Raw genomic sequence first — 15527 nt, 5'->3', positions numbered from 1 at the left:
TTTTCCAATGGAATCTTCTCCAATGCCTAAACTATGAACAAATTCTAAAACAATTTTATGTGTCTAAAGCAATATAATGCAGAAAATTTCGTAAAACGCAATACTGTCCTAGAGATTAATGTTGGCCTCGGTAGCTAGGATCTAGGCTGCGCAATAAATAAGGTCGTGACTGAAGAATTAGATATTATTCGTTCACATACGCATGCAGGCTTATTAACAATTTATAAGCACTTGTGTAATTGTTGTTTATTCTTTTTGAAAGTACATACATTTGCAGGCTTGTATGCTCAACTTAGGACCTTTGTCAAATAGAAGGACAGATAGCATAATAAGAAGGACAGGGTGATAGCGAGATTCCTAGCACTTGTCGAATTGAAAAGTAGATAGAACAGATTAGAGAAGGGCAGAGATATACATGACTGAACGCTTACGTCGTTCCAAGAAACGCGCTTCAGAGTAGAGGTAACTGGTTCGAATCTCGCTATAACTGTATATGTAATTCTGTAATGTTCTTCTCCAACCTGAGCTATCCTGAACTCAATAAGTCCCGCAGTGAACTGATCGTTATGACACGGTTCCCAGCAGATCACCGAAGTCAAGCATCACTGGATGCGGTCAAAGTGCGGGTGGGTGACCACTTGGATCAGTCTGCGTAGGAACCGAGGGTGTGCGGTATTGGTCCTCGTTAAACTGTTCTACCGTAAAGTGCTGGAGTTCGAGTGCAGGTCGTCGAGCTACCGAAGTGGGGGCGCCATTCTCTCTGCAGAGGATCAAAATTGTGAAGGCATGTCTTCGAATCATCCTCAGGGATGTTTCCCAGACCGTCGCCAATGACCCACTATGCAGCGACATAAAGGAACTACTACAACAACAACAACTCAATAAAGGCTTATAAACCTTATTTTATAATGATCACACAACCTGCTTAAGATCCCACCAGTGATGATCGTTTGGTTCCAGTAAAACACCGAAGTCAAGCATCCTACTACTGTCAGTAAGCGGGTGGGTGATCACTTTGATCAGCCTGAGCAGGGACCAAGGGTGTGCGGTATCGGTCCTCGTTAAACCATTCTACCACAAAGAGCTCAACATCGCGTGCAAGCCGTCGCGCTACCAAAGTAGGGGAGTCATCCCCTTTGCAGAGGGTCAAAATCATGAAGGCATGTTTTCACCCTCAGGGATTTTTCCCAAAGCGTCGCCAATAGTCCGTTGTGAAGCTCTAGTGCGACTTAAATAAAGTACCTACTTATAGTTTGTCTAAAGTAAGAACTCCCCTATCCATTCAGCAGCGACTATGGTATCGAGATATAACTATTTCAAGTAGGGGTCATTGTTTAGGACAGGTTTCGGGTCGGGTAGGCGAAAGAATTTTGTTTTCTTCGGCCAACTGTGTTAACCCTAGAGTGAAAAGGAGCTACCTTCCCTGAAATGCTTGTTTCCATGGCAGCCTCAGACTTCGTGGTGGGGGGAGTTCTTACAGTAGACAAACTGTACCTACCAGCTTATTTAAGTGTGACAATAAAAATAAATAAAAGGAACATAAAAAAGATACATTCAGGGTTCCGAGGGAACCTTCTACCTCCTTGCTTCAGAATGTTTAACTAAGTGGTTGGTTGAAAAGTGAAATTCTTTAATAAGAGACTAACAATCCAAAATGAGATACGAAAGGTTGTTAGTACGTGATTTCAGAACTCTGCAAAAAATCTGAAGATGCTAATATCCTAAACGCACTTAATTGTAGAAATATCGAAGCATTTCATTAAAAAAAAGTTTCAGCGTATTTGTACAAGAAATTATGTATAAGAAATTACCGTAAGTGTAGAAAAGCACAAAGGGGCTTAAGTATCCTGGGACCACTAATACGCGATCATCCCTGTCACATTTAGAGAAAAAAACTCATACGAAAAACTTTTAAATTGGCTTTTCAAATATATTATTTAATTTTAAATAATATATTTGAAATTTAAATAATATATTCGAAATTCAAATAATGTATTTATAAATAAGTAATAAAAATAAATGTGTTAATAAATTCATAAATAAATAAACTAATGCTATATATTATCTTTCAAGTGGTTATGTTTCTATCTCAACTGAAATATTAATATGTTTTCGAATTAGAATAAAATTATGTCTTAATTAGAATAAGAGTATGTCGAAATTAGAATAAGATTAAGTCCTATCTTTCATTCTAATTGAAATAGAAAAAGCTCAATATTATCTCAATTAGAATAAGAGGCATGACTTGCTTTCCTTTTCTTTCCCTGTTTCAATTTAAATATTCACTTTTAAAATTTCACTTTTTTTGTTGAAACTTTGAGTGATTCTTTTTTGCATGGTCAGTTTTCATGTTTTTTTTCAACTTTAAAATATCTAATAATCATTTTAAATTATCTGTAATTCGTGATACATATATTTTAAAGGTTTATTCCTTTTTGAAATTTGTAATACATATCGCTCATGGGCTGCAATAGCGGCGCAGCTCAAAAAATCAAGTTTTGAGGTAAGTGGGTTTAAAGTTTTCATTGGTAAGGAAAATGCATAAGAAATGCTTTAGTTTGATTAAACGAAGATTACCTTCAAGTTGAATTATGAGTTGTGCTGCTGAAAGAATGTGTATTTTCATATTTACACCTGTTCTTAGTCCAAAACTCGTGTTTTTTAAGTTGTGCCACTTTTGCAGCCCGTGAGAGATATATTTTAGTTCTTTACCTTTAGTTTGTCTTTTAGTAGTTCATATAACTGTTTTATAATTTATTTTATAACATTTTTTAAAGAAAAATTATGAAAAAAATATAAAATTTTAATTTTAAAAACTTTTAAAGAATATTTTAAAGCACAAAAACAAAAATTGCTGAAGAAAAAAAAGAAAAAATACGGATATTTTCATTCAAAATATGCTCAAAAGTTTCAGCACTTAAGCAAAATACTTTTATTTATATTAAAATATCAAAAATTAAAAACTACATCTTTTAAAAATTTTTAAATCTGTATTTTAAAAAATGATTCATAGAAGCCTTTTCTTTTTACAGATTTTCTGTATATCATAACAATATAAAAAATTTAAAACAATGCGAACGTTTTAAAAAAAAAGATTAAAAATGTGCATTTATGAATATTTAATAAACTAAGACACAGCATCTATTGAATTAATGTATTACTGTAACGTATACTATATCCATGCTGCCAGTATAGCCTGGTTGACAGGGAGCTGGACTCTCGTTCGTGAGAACGGGAGATCGTGTCCAGCCGGCCGAAATGGTGACACGCTAGATCTGTCGGGTCACAAAGTCCTCTATGTTCCTATCGCAAATTATACCTCTGGGGGTATTGAATTGGAGATCCATAGTTCTCTGGTCCATGTCAAAATGACGATCTGTGGATGAATAAATGAATGTGTTCGCCCTATAAACAGAAGTCACGCATTGGCCATGCGTGGAGGAAAATAAGAACAATCTCACTTTAATAGCTTACGACAATAACAACAACACTATATCCATGCAGATGCTGTACTTTATTGTTATATTCTATCCAGGTGACTGTTAAATAAGTTAAAACGAGTAAGAGGTTTTCGAAAATTTTAAATGCTCTTTTTTCAAACACAGTGTTTTTTATGCTTACCAGTTCGATTATTTCACTTTATTCCCAATTTGATGAGCGTGCATATTATCAATGTATTTTCATTACACGCTTGATTTTTTAAACAATGCTTCAATAGGTTTTGATCGATCAAATAATAAACATAAGTTATTAAGTTTTTTCAGGTTATTTAAAATGAAAATTTTACCTTTGACGAAAAATCGCTGAATTAATAGCACTGAGGAACAAATTTTTTGTTGCATTTTGTCGGGTGTGGGGATATTAAATCTATAATTGGTTTTTCTCCTAATGCTACATTTTTTGTAGTAGGAAATGTCCTCGTACGCGGTTGCTTATCTAGTATGACTTGTTCAGAAGCACAGGAGAAAAGAGTTCATAATAAGAAAGCGCCTCTAGCTGCGTATGACGACACTTCTGGGCATGAGTTTCTATGCAATTTTAATTCTGATGCCGTGCTCGAACTCCCCTAAAAGATTGTCGCAGCATTCATGCGAACCCTATTCAATATATAATGCTTTTATACTTTTTATTTTATAACCGTCGTTGAACAGCTGACCGAGTTTTCAATTTACGACTACTAACAATCAACTCCGTATCCTTGTAATTTTGAATCTAATCCAGAAGAACTCCTGTATCAAGCATGGAAAGAAATTTGCCTTCGTGGTGGACTTTTTAATGGAACTAGCCCGCATTTGCGTTATATGGAGAGGTAAGCCCCCCAAGAAACCTCCCACGGTTAGCCTGACGGACTCTAACCCATGATCCGTCTACCACTTAGGATATCAGCACTGTGGTCGTTATAAGCATACGAAATTCATATCCACCAGCCATCTCCGAACCCGGTTCACCTCATTGGAAGTCGAAGCGCCCCCTCACCTATCACGCACATTTATACTTGTATATTTCGACAAAAAATGGACTAAAAATGACATTTGTATGCATATCTAAAACATTGTTCTTAGAAGCTTAAAATGAGGAAATTTGACTTCCAAAATGATTTGAAACGGGGAAGTCATTTTTCAATACAGAAGTGTAATAATTAAGTGCATAAACTAATTTAAATGTAGATTAAAACATATAATAAAGATATGTCTTTATTTGTAGAAATATTATGATTGTAAATTAAAGCTTTTTATTGAAGTTAATTCCTTTTAACCCTTTGACGCAGATTTTTTATTAATTGCATTTTTCATTAATTCAAGTTAAAATGTATATTTAGTACTTTAATAATTTATGATTATGAAATACAGCCTGAGACATCGTTGTTTTAGTTTGCGTTAAAGGTAAAATCTTCCAAACAATAATTTTTCAAATTTGCACTTATTTAGATATAAGAGAAACAGTTATTCATCATTGAAATTTCTTTAATTTACAAAATCAATTATTGATACATTTTTGAATACGAATGAAAAAATATTTTTTTTCGAACTACTTTATTTGCGTTTTATATTTTAGTACAAATAAAATTCCGATAATCTAACCGACCAAAAAAATATTATATCAAATGTAATTAATTGAAATTTTTAAAATTTTTTTTAATTGCATTTATGAGTTTTCTTTTTTCTAAGCTACATATTTCCAAATAAAATTCGCATTTTCTGCCTTTATTTAAGGATCAGAAGATTTAATACGTTTTTAGAATTCACAAACATATTTTTCATGTTCCCTAATCTCTAAAAATGAACGTTTATGCGTTACTATTTCAACTTAAATTGTGCATCAAGAAAATGAAAGCCTATTATGATAAACTGCCTTATTCAAAATTACTACGTGTAGAATTGTATTGTTTTGATTTTCAGAGAAAAACAATCATGCGTGATTTACTCGATTTTGAGCTAACAATAAACATTTACTTTTTAAAATTAAATAAAAGAAAGTGTAAGTAATTGAAAAATTGCCGTCACGGATGAGGAAAAACGATCCTTAATTTGTTTACAAAGTAATTTTTTCAACTTCTTTTAAAAAGGCTAATTTTAAACATTTGCTTGTTTTCTTTCTAATGGCCTTGTCGATAAAAGTTAGATCTACTACCTAAAAATGGACGGATTTTAACAAAATTAAGGAGAAACTAAGCTGACCAACGACCCAGGAAAACTAAAAAAATGAAGGTAAACTTTCTTAAATAAGCATTCGAAACTTCAGTGTTTTATTTTTTCAATAATCTAAAAATATATTTCTGTTGGAGAAACTCTGTCAGGGATTTCTGTTCGCAGAATATTAAATTGGAAAGTTAAAGGAGTGAGTTTTTAAATATCTTTTTAGAAACTTTACTACCAGTTTTTTTAGGTTTCCCGGAACTCTACTCTGCTTTAGAGACATAAGACCTCTAATGTAATAAATATAGATTTTTTTTTTCTTTTTGTGATTTTAACTGATATGAAATGTGTCTATAAATTTTCGAAACTGTTTCATTTAACCTAATTTTCTGAGTACCAGCTTCTTATACATAAGGCATTATATGGTACAATTTTATTTACTTAAAAAATAATGTTTTATGACTTTTTTTTCTGCATGAATTTACAAATCAATTGCACGTGTAAAAATATGGTTATTTTTAGTTTCGTAAATTTATAAAGACAATAAAAAGTTAAAAAAAAGATTTTGATTAAAGTATAAGCCTTTAAGACTGATAGGAAACCGATGTCATTTTCATATATTTATTTTTTCTGACTCTCTAATTACAAGCAAAAAAATATTTTTATTTTTTTTTAATTATAAAAAATAATCTAATAATTAGTAAAAAATTTGCTCGACAGTCGAAATTATATTTGTACTAATCTAATTTATTATATTTTTAAATTATATTTATACATGCGTGTATTATATGTTACATATAATTTACTTATTATATGATACATATAATTATATGTATGCATATAATTTACTATACATAATAAATTATGAAATCTGATAAAAGTAGTCTTAATTTTTTTTCCATTAATATTAAAAAATTTATCAATAATTGATTTTGAAAATTAAATAAATTTGAATGACGAATAACTGTTTCTCTTAGACCTAAATAACTGAAAATAAGAGTAAATTTATAAAATTATTGTTTGGAAGCCAGCCGTATTTCGAAGATTTTACCATTAACACAGGTATTTCTTGCGGAATTTCATACAGCCATAAATTATTAAAATTCTGAAAATAATATTTTTAATTTATTTTGAACTGAAGTAAAACCAAAATAAGGAAAAAAGGAAGAAAATTATGTTTAATAAAAATTCTACGTCTGAAGGTTAACCTATTGAGTAGTTTTACGATAAATAAATATCGATTATTTGAGGCAGGTGGATTTTGTCACACAATCTTTCGAGAGGATACTTTTATAAAATGTGAAAAAATACACTATTGAAGTATTCTAGAATATGTAAAAAAAAATAAAAATTTATAATTTTTTTATCAAAAATTTAAAATGGCGGAAAAATAATAATTACATTTAATTGATTTAATTTCTTAAAATTTTTTATCGCAATTATGAGATTTCTTTTTCTGAGCTACGTATTTATAATTCAAAATCGTGTTTATTCGTTATCGTGTCGTTAAGAACGAATCCTAAAAGGATTTTAAAAGAACTTATATTGATAAATTAAGCGTATCAAGGTATATAACAATGAAAAAATGCTATAACTACCCTCGTATATCTTCAAACGCATTACACTAAGGAAAAAAATAATGAACTAACAGGACAATGTGTCTTTGAACGAAAGACTGTTTTTTATGTAACTACGGTGCAGTCTTCATGGCTTGTTGGGGAAAACTTGAATATGTTAAATAGTTAATGCAGACGATATTTTAATTTACGAAATCAGACATGTTATTTAACTGTTAACTGATTTTAACTGTTTAAAGAAATTTTGTAAAAAAAAAAAAAAATTCACCTGTTACATCTTTAACTTTTAAATCAGATATTTCTTTATTTTAAATTTTAAGTCCTCAACTACAAAACAACTCACACTGAAAAAAGGACAAAACATTTATTTTTGCAATATTAAACAGGATATAACGGATATAAAGTCAACAGGAAATAAAGTCAGGAACCTGAATTGAAAAAAAATAATAAAATATTTGATGAACAGAAAAATTGATCGGCAGATTCATTTCATCAAAAAAAAAAACTTATGAAATAAAATATTTCTAAATTTAACTTAAAACATCATTAGCAATCACATAAAAATAAAAAAAATGATAGATGAACTTTTCAAGACATCTGTCAATTCATCTGTTTTTTGAAAATGAATGTAACTACGTTTTTTACTTTATTTCTTCTTTCGACCGGATTTGCTAAAAATAACTAAGAAGAATTCTTATGGTAACTAATTCCGCGTGACGTCACACTGGTGTTTATTTAGTTAAAATGATTCGAATTAAAGCTATTACAAAAAGTGAATTAGATTGCGCTCGTAGGGCTGAAGAATTAGAATTATAGGTTATTTAGAAATTTCTTTTTATATCGAAGAGAGGGGACATTTTTGAATATCTTGAATTCTATCTTGAAATTAATTGTAATATTGTTTAGATATAGGTATGTGCGCGCAATTGTTCACCTAAAGCTATAAGTTCAGCCAGTTTCTTGAGTAAAAGCAAAATAAGCATTGTTTTAAACTTTTGAATCTAAAATCATGAAATATAGGTATATAGCATGCAATCGTTCCTCGAAGGCAAGAAGTTTAGCCATTTTCTTCAATGCAGCAGCATAAGCAAGATAATCATTGTTTTTTACTTTTGAATCAAAAATCAGGAAAATCAGATGCTAATCTCACAACTAAAACTAATTTACTTTTATTTTTCGTAATGTTTGACTAAAAGCTGCAGTTTTTAATTATTGTACTCATTTTAAAGAAATACATGCAAAAGTTTTGTTCCAAATAGAAATAAACTATATTATGTGGTAACTTAGAAAAAAAACCTAGACAGTTTGGAGATCCAGAAAAAAAATTAAATGCACCAGAATGTTACTAAGTGTAAATAATTTTGCAAGTTTTAAATGAAATCATATTAAGATAATTAAATTAAAAAATGTTATTACTTTAAATAATTTTTGAAGAACTTTATTTATTAGGTTGTTTTTAGAAATTAAAGCTTTATATTTCGGACTTCAAAATAAACAGATATAATTAAAACAAAATGTAATAGAGTAATTAACGTAAACTTCATTTTAAGCGTATTTTTCGAGCCATTTTGAAAAATATTTTTTTTATTTCTTATTGCGGGCAAAGTAATGACACTATGGTTAAACTTATGTGCAAAAAAACGAGAACAGAAGACACACTAAGAATATAAGACGATATGAGAAAAGCTGTATGGAAATTGTAATAGAGCGCAAAATATCATATAAGACGTGCATCACGCATATGCAGAAGAGCATAAGTCATGCATATGGAATTAAATTTACATCATTGTTATACCAGGTAAAAAAAGGCTCAAGTAAAGAAATTCGGATAACAACAGTAAAAATAATTCTTTTTCGATGCATAATTTGTTCTAAATCTTTATCATAGAACGAGCGTTCAAAGACTTTAAAGGTTGCCTTGTTTACAATCGAAACTATCTTCAAAGAAAAATATATTCATTTTTCAAAGATGATCCGTTCTTTTAAACCATGACAACTATTAACCATGACTACAATAAACCATGGGGTACTATTAGACAATAGTTTTTTTTAAAAAAATTCTTAATTTATTTTTCACAACATCTTCTATGTTAAAGAAATTAGTTTTATCAGTTAAAGTTACATTTTCAGAAAATGCAGTCGGTAATACCAACCTCATACGCTGGAGGAGGCAGCTTTAAAATCTCATAAAAAAAACACGAATTTTTATTGCATATATAGATTCTTCAGAAAAAAGTGCGCCAATTTGGTTTACAGGTTTTTGCATTGTGACTCTCAGAGGGTCCTCTAATAGAAATTGAAGATGGGTTACAAAATATTAAAAATATAGTTTTATGTGGAAGATTCAGATTGAAAAATAAAAATAGATGTTTGATACTTCGAAAAAACCGATCATACCAGCGTCAGAAGGGTGAGGTAAGATCTGTGTTTGTAAGATCTGGGAATCGAAAGTCATGTGGTTAGTCGCTGAGCAGTACCATGGGCACAGGGATCTGGAGAAAATTCCCTTCCCTTTCAGATCTATGTCTAAATTGAGGAAGTGGTCTCACGAATGAGTGAAGCTACCATCATGGAGGTTCTGAGCTGAGAAATACTTTCACCCTTGCGGTGCTCTCTTGTCAAACGGAAGGTGTACCTTCCAGACTTAATTCAGAAAAGGGTGGTGGCTGGCGAGCTTGGCTTGTCCAAGTGTCATTAGAAAAATCAATCTAATTTTTCATGGCGGTATGAGTATAAATATACAATAGGATTTATTAAAGTGAATTTACATATATTTAAAAAGTTTAACCGTTAATTAGAAATTTTTATTAAAGATTTTAATCGTTTAAATTGAAATTATAAGATTAAAGAAGCAGGTCAATCCCCTCCATTGTTTCTGGTGAAAATGAGCGAAAACCTTTGCTGTAAGATTTACTTCTTATTGCTGTTGAAGGGAAGTTTCTTCTGACAAATCCCAAACTCGTAATTAATGGGCACCTGAGTAAGAATAATTTCATACAATGCAAAACAAATAATAATTGTAATACACAAGCATGATTGTGAGTAACGCTCGTTGGAAGGTATGAAATTGTCACAGGACAATTCATGACAATTGCCTGTATATCTATAAGAGGGGATTGACCCATTTTTGTTTTGTTTATTCTGCAACCGGTGTCTCATACCTTCCAAACCATGCGTGTCTATTACAATTGTTTTGTACATCAAATTTCACGAAAATCGGTCCATTAGTTCTAGAGATAATCGACCGCAAATTCTCTTAATTTCTTACTCCATTCTTTTCTGAAAATTCGATAACAATAAGCAGCTGATTCAACTAACCAATGATGACCTCCTATATCCCGCTAATGAAGAAAACATTTTCGGGAGTATTTATCGAAATTTTTTGTGGAAAATTGAAACACTGCAATACAAGAAACGTTCCCTCTTTTTCCATAATCCCTTTTTAAAGAGGGAAGATCATCCTGGTACTAAAAGAAAGGATAGAGGGCGAAGATCGAGCGAATTAATCATTAAGTAATGCGTGAAATAAATGAATAAATTATTATGAGAATGAATTAAATGACGCGAATGCGTAAACGGGATTCTTTTATCTCAGCACACGCAGCTCTGGAGAACTGAGTCAACCGAAATGCTTTTTCAGAACAGTGCCCATTCCGTGAAAAAAATCATTGGACCATTTTTATTCCAAATTGTATCCCTTCTTTCAATAAAATAATTAAATTAATAAGGAAAAACGATTTTTAGGTAAAGTTTATGGAATTGCATAGAAAACATTTCTTGGGACGGTAAAACAACTCAACTTCTGAAAAACAATTGAAAATAAATAAATAAATAAAAATAAATAAAAGATTAGTCGAAAAACGAACTATTCCATTGAATTGTAAGCCTATATAAACTATCCTCAAAGTTTTGTATCTTAAAATGATGACTTTACTAATTTGAGTCGCGTTAGTTGATGTCCGAAACATACTTAAAGATCATTATATTTTATTTACAGCAGCAAGTGCCGACAATCAGCATTAATTGATGGCATCTTGACCATGATCCAAGCAAAGTTTCAAAAAAGTGCTACTCTTTATTTGCATGCGTAAATATCCACCCATTGAAATAAAAAAAAGGACATTAGAGTACAGAATATCGCCCAGTGGTCCTTAACTTTAAAAAAACATCAATGTCGGAAATATTGGAAAATGGTCCTTAACTTTAAAAAAACAACAGTGAAGGGAATATCTTGCAAACATCCTAAAATTCAAGAAAACATCAATGTATGGAATATTACAAAATAATCCTTAGTTTTTATCAGATTTACCAAAGGACGTGGTTATTATTTAAAATAACCTTATCAACCGGACATACAGTGATATGTGAGCCATTGCCCGGTATTCCTTACACTTTTTAAGATGGATGAGCATAAAGTGCCTTCCTGAAAGGTCAGGAGCTCGTTGATATTTTCTGGTGTAAATGAAATATAATGATGATATTTCAGATATCCACCAAAGCATCTGTGTAATTGTTGTTGAGAGTGCCTATTTCTGCTTACTACCTTAATACTAGTTATATTAAACTAGTATTATGTATGATTTATGAAATTATTGCTAACAACCAACTAAAAGCCGATTTAGTTCAGCAATTACAAACACAAACTAGGTGGCGATATCATAAGAATTTACGAGGAGGCACTTCATTACAACCAGAAATATCATCGTCACTAGGTCCACACCACCGTTGTGAACTAGCTGTCCACGCGCATTTGAAACGGTACTTTTATTTCATCTAAATTATCTCAATTTTATGTTAATTTTCCTTTTGATAGTAATAAGTATCAGTATTTTTTTATAAAGGGACAGAAATTCTGTTTTATCGTATTTAAATAATTTTGGCGATCTTTACAAGTTAATCGCCAAATCATTAAATTATGTAAAACAGCTATTTCTGGCACTTATTTGAATGATAATTTATTTGCCTTGATCTATATTTTTGTGATATATGATAATAACTTCTGTTTAAGAAATAATTAACCTTTTAAATCGAATAAAAGGAATTGAATTGCACTTTTGAATTGAATTCAATTGCAACTGAACGTCTGATTTGTTTTTATTAATAGCAATAATATGACTGTTAAATGTTTGAATGGTTACAACATGAACTGTTACAATTCATTTCTTTTTGCAGGTTGATTTTATTTTTTTAATTTAATAATCATCGTTCAACAGCAGACCCAATTTTGAGTTTACAACCTCTGATGTTCAACTCCTTAGCCTTGTAATTTTGAACCCAATCTAGAAGACAAGGAAACTTCTGGATCAAGTATTGGGTGAAATTTTACCTTCGTGGAGGACTTTTGATGTAACTAACCACAATTTGCGTTACATGGAGAGGAAGACCACGAGAACCTCCCACGGTTAGCCTGACTGAAAAGGGACTCTAACCCATGATCCGTCTACCACTGAGGATATTTCACTTCAGCACTGCAGTTGGTGCAAGCCGGATGAGGATTCGTATCGACCAGCCATCTCTGGGATTCGAACCCGATTCACCTCATTGGAAGGCGAACGCCTCAGGATTTCCCTCAGGATTTCTCCGGTTTTCGTCTTTTCATTGAATAATCTCTATTAAAAATCTATAACATTGTGAATTACAAGTGCAAATTAGCAACACTTCAACTATTAAACTTTCACAAAAAGAGATCAAAATTTGAAAAAAATTTAAAAATATTTAAAAATTAAAATTTAAAATTGTAAAAATTTGATCAAGATTTGAAGAAATATTTGAAAAAAAAAACAACTCTGAAAAAAGCATGCTAAAACATTTTTATCACAAGTATAAATTAATGATTAACATATACGGAAACTAATAAGTTGATTATATTCTTAGTAGAAATTATGAAAATAATTAATTATATCATCTTTATGATGTTTACACTCTATTGTTCATGGAACATTCCTATCCAAGTCATAAAAGACGTACTATTGCATTGTCTCTTTTCAGGTTCCTTTTAAATTTTACAATATAACGTTTAGTTTTGAGTATCATTAATTACTCACCTCATCTTCAGAATCGGGCCACATTTTCGTACAGAAATAAACACTAAACAAACGTTAATACACAATTCTTAAAATTTTCACCCACAAACAATAATGCAGATAACAACCCACAAACAATATAGCGCTATAGATTTTATAATTTCACTCAGTGTTTTCGTGTTTCAATAACGAACTTCATCCCACCAATAATTTTACAAGACATAAATGTTTGATCAGGTGAAAGATTAAAGGATTTAAGACACATGCTTGCGGCTGTTGTCAGAAGATCTGATAACTCAATGTATAGATTGCATGCATTAGCTTGGAAAATATGTCTAGTATTCTTCAGATTCAAATCACGACATTTAAGCATAGAAGGAAGTTACGTAAAAAAGTACGCAAAATTAAAAAAAAGGATCACCCTGAAAAACTTTTTTTAAACAGGGCGGTTAGTTAATGCAAACGACCTATTAGTTAATGCAGACCACCGATTAGTTTGTGCAGACGATATTTTAAGTTACGAAATCAGAAGGAAAAAAAATTCTGAATAAACGTAAATTTTTTTCGACGGTTTCGGATTTCTAACTCCCAAAATATAGGGGGTAGCCGCAGTTTGGTAAATATGTTCCCATTAGTTTGATCAGGAGACCCCTTAATGTTGATTTTACTTTTTACACATATCTCAAGAACTTTTTAAGTGAATTGAAAAATGATTCCCACAATTTAAAAATTTGTTCATTCAATGATAATTTCACGCAAAAAATTACTTTTAGTATTTATTTATTGTTATTTTTTACTATTTTATTTAATAATAGTTTTTTTGAATTGTAAGGTATAGAATTATTTTAAAGAATGTAATTTTATATGGCAACAAAATCAATAGTATAGTTCTTGAGAAATCGTATTTTTAGAGGGGTCGGTAATCCGTCTAAAATAAGGTATATATTCAGAGAAAGCACGCTTTAGTATTTGATTTCGTAACTCAAATTATCATCTGATCTAATTAATTAGCATATTTCCGGTCAAGAACCATTAAAATTGAGTCCTAGAATATGAAGATTAGATCAAAAGTTATTCAGGGAGGTCCATTTATTAGCACTACTTATTATTTAGTATAATGATAGCTCAAAACAGCTCCTAAAATCTGTCTTCAATTGTAAATAAACATAGTAATTTGTAAAGGTGATTTATAAATAAACATTTGTAAAAAAAGGGCTGATTATTCTAAAGACATTCTTTTCTCATTTAATAAATTTGGAATGGTGCAGTAAACTTTTATCTAATTAGATTTTCTTTTCGGATGTTTGATAGTTATAGACTAATTAAGTTTAAACTTCACATTAGATGATGATTGTCATGATGTGTCTTTTTTGAGCGTTTTGCTCATAAATGAGCTCTTTTAATTTTGAGCATGTCACTAACTTCATAATGAGTACATGGAATATTTGTTTCGGGGGACTCATTTTTGATCAATTTTGAGTTTTTTTTACAGTGAAACTGCGTGTACAGCGGTTTTATTTTGGATGTAGCTTAAAATGCGTGTTTGACGCATTAAACATTTTTTTCAAACTTTTTTTGTTTCATCATTTCGCATTAATTTAGGTCAAAATAAGTGAAAAAATATTATATTTATGGTTATGTCCATATTATTAGACGCACTCAATGTAAAATGCTTATTTATGTTCGTGTATCAATCATTGTAATGCAATCTATTAATGCAAATGGGAAGCCATTACAGGTGTGTTTAAATATAAAAGCATATAAACTCGTGCAAAACATGTCATTACTACAGTGCGTCCAATAATTTGGTCTAATTATTATAATATAATACCTGATATAATAAATATTCTATGTTTATCTAATAAATCGTGTCCTGTCGTCGAATTTATATTATATAGACAGTGGGGAGCCATCCCCACTGCAGAGAGGATGCTTTGGTAGCCCGTGCACGATGTCCTTACGGTAGAACGAGGACCGCGCACCCTCGGTCCCTACGCAGACTGATCAAAGAGGTCACTGACAGCAGCCGGTGATGTTTGACTTCGGTGCTCTACCGAGAACCGGATTTTTACGATCAGTTCACAGCGGATACAGAAGGGAATATGCATGTATTTTTAGGGTGGAAATCTCCATACTTTAGAATGTTTAGAGGAGGAACAATTCCTCACTGCTATACATGTTTGGTTACGCATATCATGTGCTCAATACAAAGAACGGTTTGTAAATCTATTTAACAGATAGCATAAATTATAGAAGGAAAGCACAGAGATTCGTAACCATCCTTAGCCTGC

At 31.0% G+C, this 15527-nt stretch overlaps 1 protein-coding gene across 1 annotated transcript in view; it reads right to left on the bottom strand.

Moving 5' to 3' along the window:
* The window catches only part of LOC107440965 (ATP-binding cassette subfamily G member 4), a 46858-nt gene extending 33437 nt beyond the window's left edge, over positions 1-13421 (bottom strand). The window contains exon 1 of the mRNA XM_016054066.2: positions 13258-13421. Coding sequence (XP_015909552.1) covers positions 13258-13281 — 24 coding nt within the window. The 5' untranslated portion in view covers positions 13282-13421. The remainder of the gene's footprint in view (positions 1-13257) is intronic.
* Between the last annotated feature and the right edge of the window lie 2106 nt (positions 13422-15527).

Source organism: Parasteatoda tepidariorum, chromosome X2 (assembly GCF_043381705.1).
Source record: "Parasteatoda tepidariorum isolate YZ-2023 chromosome X2, CAS_Ptep_4.0, whole genome shotgun sequence".
Taxonomy (NCBI): Eukaryota; Metazoa; Arthropoda; class Arachnida; order Araneae; family Theridiidae; genus Parasteatoda; species Parasteatoda tepidariorum.
This window is presented reverse-complemented; position numbering and strand designations above follow the sequence as displayed.